Here is a 6,154-nt window from a genome sequence, read left to right on the forward strand (position 1 = left end):
CAATATCCAAGTATCTGGAAACCTCCAGCACCATCCCTGTAGCCATTTGTTCAACTCTCCCTATTCCCCTCACTAGAACATGGCACAGTTAACAACCAGAACTTTGTAGCTAAGCTTTCACCCTAGCTTCCCAAATTTGTCTTGCATCCACATTCCCTTCCTACCTTTTTTCCTATGTGGAACACAACTTGGGGCTGCTCTCTTCCCTTAAGGATCCTGAAAATCTGATCCGATATCAGACCCTGACACCTGGGAGGCAACATCCCAACCCTGAGTCTCTCTGGTTCCCACGCATCTCCCATGTGTCCCCCTAACTAGTCCCTGATGACTAATGTTCCCCCTTCCCATTCTGAGAAACAGGGACAGACTGTGTGCCAGAGACGTGTACCACATGGCTTACCCTGGTAAGTCTCCATCTTTCCCCTCTGCTTGAAATCTATTCCAAAGTGATTGGCTTTTAAAAAAAGCAGGTAACCTTACCAATCCAGTACACAAACATTTTTTGATTGGAGGATGGTTAGGAGATACCATCTAAAGTGTTTCAGGTAATGCAACCCCACAAATTATACTCAACAGTTCTGTCAGTCCCTCTTCCTTTTGAGGAGAGTTTACCTTCCTAGCAGCTGCCAACCCCCTCTCTCCCCTCTGCTGCTGAGAAATGTAGGCCACTGACCCTTGAGGTAAGCCTCTATCGGGCTCTATTTTGAAGCCAACTTGGCATTGTATTGTCTTTATTCCATGTGATCTAACCTTGGTAACATGACTACCACATGGAACCTTAGTAAAAGCTTACAATGGTAGAGATTAACACACTTCAATCTTCAGTCTCTTGTCACCTCTTCAATAAAGTCAAGTTAGTGAGAACTTTCCACAAAGCCATGCTGACCATCTCGAATAGTCTTTCCTTTCCGAATGCATACAAATCTTGTCCCTCTGAATCCCGTCCAACAGTTTTAGCCTCCCTCCAGCTCTGTTCTGATCCAGACTTTTTAGAAACTGAGACTCCATGCTCTACGGTGACTTTCCCACCTTCAAACAATTTCCAATTAGTCCTGGTTTTACCCAGCACTGCTTGGTGCAGGTCTCTGTACAATTCCACAAACCAGTATGGTTTTCTCTGGGTGAGACAGTTACAGACTTCAATTCAGAATAATTATTTATCTCTTGTATTTCATTGCAGTGTGCACAGCAGATGGCCAGTTCATTGTAGCAATCACCAGGAACCTGACCCGTCCTGCCCTCAACCTGTCATCTCTGTACGTGAAAGATGGACATGAAGCTGAGTGCAGGCCTAAGCCCGTCACAGCAGAACTTGTAGCCTTCCGCTTCCCAATTACCTCTTGTGGCTCGATGCAGCGGGTGGGTATTGGAGGCTCCAGCATTCTGTCCCTTTTGAACGGGCCAGCTCCCTATTAAACAGTGTCTTCCCTTGCAGGAGGAGAATGGGAGCTTTGTGTATGAAACGGATGTCTTGGGGAAGAGGATGATTCAGAGGGGGCCACTGGGCTCAATAACCCGGGACAGTACCTTCAGGTGAGTGGGCAGTGGGATTTGTTGGCATGGAGAGGGAAGTGTTACTGACTGAAACTCCTCCACCTATTTCTGTCTCTCGACAGGCTGCACATCCAGTGCAAGTACAAGGGGGAGCATGAGGCAGGCTTACAAATCAATGTCTCTGTTTACACCCTCCCTCCACCACTAGCTGCTTCTGAAGATGGGATCCTGCGGCTGGAGCTGCGAATAGCAACAGGTAGTGCTGTCCTGGTAATAGGAGCACTGGGAGTTGTATCCCTTCAGGGGAGTGACTGTGTTTTGGTTTGTTCTCCTTTTTATTTTTGTCTGTTAGATGGCAGCTACAGCTGGTGGTACAGGGACAGTGACTACCCCATTCAGAGAATCCTTCAGGAGTCGGTGTTTGTTGAGGTTCGTGTGAAGGATCGCACTGACCCAATGATAGTCCTGAGACTGCGTGACTGCTGGGCAACTCCTGTGCCAGCCCCTGACCATGAGGTGCAGTGGAGTCTCCTGGTGGATGGGTAAGTAAATGTTTAGGGTAATGGCTTTAGTTCATCAGACACCAACATCATGCTACTCCCTGTCAGGGTTACTGGGTAAATGTTTCTATGTCCTCAGTCAAAGCCATTACACTAAAGCAATTGATCCAGTGAGTCATGAACTAATCTCCAACTATCAGCCTGCTTAATAGTGGCTGAATTGCAGTAGATCAGGGGCAGTTCAGTGGTTAGCACTGCTGTGTCTCAGCACCAGCATCCCAGGTTTGATTCCAGCCTCGGGTGACTGTCTGCATGGAGTTTGCACGATCTCCCCATGTCTGTGGGTTTTCTCTCAAATCCAAAGATGTGGAGGTCTGGTGAATTGGCTGTGCTAAATTGCCCATGGTATTAGGGGCATTAGTCAGCAGGAAATGGGTCTGTGTGGATTGGTTGGGCTTAAGGACCTATTTCCACACTGTCGGGGATCTAATCTCGATCTCATCTAATCAGCAACAGCAAAACTTTGCACTGAGTTGGGTCACGTTGTTAAAAACTAGCCATTGCTAATGTTCTCCTAGAATGAACGTATAGTGGAAGAACAGCTCAACTTGCTGTCTAGCCCAATAAAGACCAGGAACAATGGACACTGGAGAAACTGTCTGTTGCCTGAGATCCTTTGCAGTTCCTTGTAGTTGTAATTGGACTCTGTCCTAGTAATGATCCTGACCCCACCCTGAATAGGTGTAACTTGGATGCAGACCACCATCCAAGTACTAAGGACACCACCACTGCCACTTAAAGGCTCTTGGAGCTGGCTAAGTCTGTGCATGAGTGTTCTGGAAAGACGAGTCAAATGTACTTTGGGGTCACTTGGAGCACTCCCTTCACATCTTATCACCTGACTTGTGCATCAGGGCATAAGTTGTCACAATTCTTAGTTCAGAATTTCCATTTAAAACCTCTTGATATCCCACATTCTTCACCCAGGAAGAACCAACTGGATTAGAACAAGGGAAAACTCTGCCTTTCAGAAGCTGCACTCTAGTCTTGGTTACTGCTGACAAATATTACCAAGATGGTCTTGCAGTGGATCACTCACTCCTGTCAGTGACTGAACCTTCCTGTTTCAGGTGTCCCTATGAAGGTGATGACTATCTGACCCTCCTACACCCAGTAGGTCTGTCTTCTGGCCTGCAGTTCCCAACCCATCACAAGCGGTTTGAAGTGAAGACGTTTGTTTTCTTGGATGGAGTGTCTGAGCAGCCCCTCTCTGGACAGGTAACCAAATGGAAGGAATGAGGCCAAGCTCATGAAATCCTCTTGCTGTCTCTGTACTACAACCTGGGCTATTGATCTATGGGAAGCTCCCATAACATCTCTCTTTCCTTTCTAGGTTTACTTGCACTGCAGTGCTGAGGTTTGCTCCCTCTCTGCTCAGGACGACTGTACACCCATATGTGGTCCAAGTGAGTTCCTTTTGTCTTTATTTGAAGACAAATGGTGTTTGGCCTTTGAGAATGTGGTGAGCTATGGGTCAAGATGACCTGTAGATGTCATATGACCTGAAGATGCCCCAATAAAGCTTATCAAACTTCCCAGTGCAGGGGTGTAATATAGGAAAAGGGTCTTTTTTAAAACAAAACAAAAGCATGAATTGGTCATCTAAGCTAGCACTAAGTGGATATTGGGATTCAGTTCATTAAATCCCTTGACTCCTCCATTTCAGGTGACTGTGCAATAGCTAAATTTGAGTTGGGTAAAAGGTGTGAAGAGAGAAATGGTGGCGGGTAATGTCACTGGCCTAGCAATTCAGAACTCCAGGCTAATGTTCTAATCTCAACAGTGATGAAACTGGATGTCAAGGAGGAGCTAGAATAAAAAGCTCCCTAATGGTGACCATGTAACTGCTGTCAATGTTGTTTTTCAAAAAAGCTCTTGAGAAGGATGTCTCTCCCTTGTATTATCCTGATGTTAGTTTCACTCTAGACCACTGGGATTAGTGATAAATTCTGGCCCAGCCTGAGATGCCCACATCCTCTGAACTGTCCATTTTTACAAAAGGATGTAATGTCAAGTGGGTAAGAATTAATATAGCACTGCAGAATGAGCTATCCTCCTTTAGCAGGAGTAGAAGTGATTTTTGTCAAGGAATAACAGCAGTGACAGGATCTGTCTCCTATGGACCATGGTTGGTTTGCAGGTAGAGCAACTATTTGAATGTACAGGAGCTTTCCCAACAGTTCTTCAAACCACACGTAAACAAACAATCTCGTCTAGGTGATCCTCTTTCAAGACACTATAGAAACAGGTCAAACTTCCTATTGACTCCTAGGATAACGAGTGACCAAAAATAGTTGCGTCTCTCCTGAAAAGTTAGAATGAGATGATCATAGTGACTCCAAGGCTGGGTGGGGTCTGAAAAGGAGGCCGCTGAAGGATTCTTTCAGACGAGCTAGGTTCAGTTTAACAATGAGTTCTGAAGGTGAAGATTTCCTCCACGTTCAGTTCTGGGCATGATGGACTCCAGCAGCTCACATCACTGTTTTTCCCAACTAGGGATGGGTAATAAATGCTGACCAGTCGGCAATATCCATGTACTAGAAGTGACTCCACTCTGTTCAATCCAAACAGCCACTGTGTTGCCAAATGGTAGAATAGGTTGAGGGGCTGCTGATTGTCCTCCTGTTCAGTCCCTCTGAAGCAATGTTCAGCTTAGATTTTTGAGTAACTTCCTTGTTAAGGAGTTTCTAATAACGGAGGCCTGATCCTGCTATATGTAAAAGGCAACATAATCCATCTGAGCACTGACTTGTCCCCTTCAATGCCCATAAGTAAACAGGCCTGCATTTAATGGTTGCGAAAATAGGAATGCATGCTACTGATCTGAGGAATCTCATTGTCTGGCAAGAACTTGTTCCTTCCCAAAGGGGAACATGAGCTTGAACAAGCTCCCAGCATGGGATTATGAATAAAAGCTAGCATTGCCTATTAATGTTTACTAAATTAAACCTCCAATTAGAACAAACTAGTGCTGAACACAAACCAGTACTTAACATTCCCTAACACCAATGTTGATGTAACAATGGTTATGTACACTTTAAGTCTGTCACTTTGTCATAATTACTAAAAGGGGTTTTCTCAATATCCATGGTTGAATTTCTTGTTTGGAGTCCTGTGCAGTCTGACTGAAATCAACAACTTAACCCTGCCAGTATCTGTGTTTTTCACTAAATTCCAACTTTGGAGGGGGTAGGCAAGCATTTGCTAATTGCTACCTGTTGCAGAGCTGGATGATGTAGATGTTTCTCCACAGCCACATTTCTGATCTTGGAGCAAGCTCTCATACTAACTCCCCTAGCTTGGGTCAGAACAGTCTAATCTTTGTCTCCAACAGGGCAGCGCAGGAGTACCCATGACCATGAGGGGACAGTAGTGAGTGCACCTGGCCCGATCCTCCTGGGAGGGAGCAGTTACGTTGCAAAGAAACAACTTGAAGCAAATGGTGAGTGAAGCCTCTGCAATAGGTCACCTGTGACCTCTAGCAAAAGAAACCATCCTCTGATCTCATTTTGTTTCTTCTCCTCTCTCCATAGATGTTGCTGGGACCCCTTGGGTTCTTCATGGAGCAGCTATTGGCCTCCTGATGGTGTCTCTATCCCTGCTGGTAGTGATGATTGCAATGTACATGAGACAAAGAGCTGCTGCTGTTTCTCCATGTGATGAATTGTAATCCCTGAACAGAAATAAATCTGATGGGGAAATGTATTATGAGTCCTTTATGAACTGTCAAAGCAATCAGCAAATCCTGTTGGTGAGGGATGGGCTGAAACTATATCTCTATTAGATATAGCAACATTCTATTCCCGTTTTAATTCTAAACATTAAACGCCTTCTGTCAGCTTGGATTAGTTATTTGAATGGAGTTTTCCAAACTTGCATCCAGCTTGATGATTTTCAGCTTTCATTTGAATGTGTTGCACTGGCAGGCCTACTCTGCCACTTGATATCATTCTTGCTTGTCCTGAACCCTACAGCCACTCCTCAATCTATCCACAATAACAGTTCCATTTCAGTTTAATCTTACATTGCTAAATTACCCAAATGTGCTTCCTCCTCACCCCCCCCCACCACCCCAACCTCCAACACCTTATTAACCTACC

At 45.2% G+C, this 6,154-nt stretch overlaps 1 protein-coding gene across 1 annotated transcript; it reads left to right on the plus strand.

The window, feature by feature from the left end:
- The first annotated feature begins 1,397 nt into the window (after positions 1–1,397).
- Positions 1,398–5,684, plus strand: LOC140494382 (zona pellucida sperm-binding protein 1-like). Its single transcript, XM_072593575.1, has 5 exons — positions 1,398–1,533; positions 1,617–1,750; positions 1,847–2,036; positions 5,389–5,496; positions 5,588–5,684. Exons 1-4 carry the CDS (start codon positions 1,484–1,486, stop codon positions 5,408–5,410), a joined length of 396 nt encoding a protein of 131 aa, XP_072449676.1. The 5' UTR covers positions 1,398–1,483; the 3' UTR covers positions 5,411–5,496; positions 5,588–5,684.
- Positions 5,685–6,154: the final 470 nt, after the last annotated feature.

Source organism: Chiloscyllium punctatum, chromosome 24, assembly GCF_047496795.1.
Source record: "Chiloscyllium punctatum isolate Juve2018m chromosome 24, sChiPun1.3, whole genome shotgun sequence".
In the NCBI taxonomy this organism is placed as follows: domain Eukaryota; kingdom Metazoa; phylum Chordata; class Chondrichthyes; order Orectolobiformes; family Hemiscylliidae; genus Chiloscyllium; species Chiloscyllium punctatum.

Coding starts and splice junctions, on each gene's coding strand:
- LOC140494382 (XM_072593575.1), top strand. CDS start 1,484: ATGATTCAGAGGGGGCCACTGGGCTCAATAACCCGGGACAGTACCTTC. Junction 1,751..1,846: donor GGAGCTGCGAATAGCAACAG/GTAGTGCTGTCC, acceptor TTTGTCTGTTAG/ATGGCAGCTACAGCTGGTGG. Junction 2,037..5,388: donor TGGAGTCTCCTGGTGGATGG/GTAAGTAAATGT, acceptor TGTCTCCAACAG/GGCAGCGCAGGAGTACCCAT.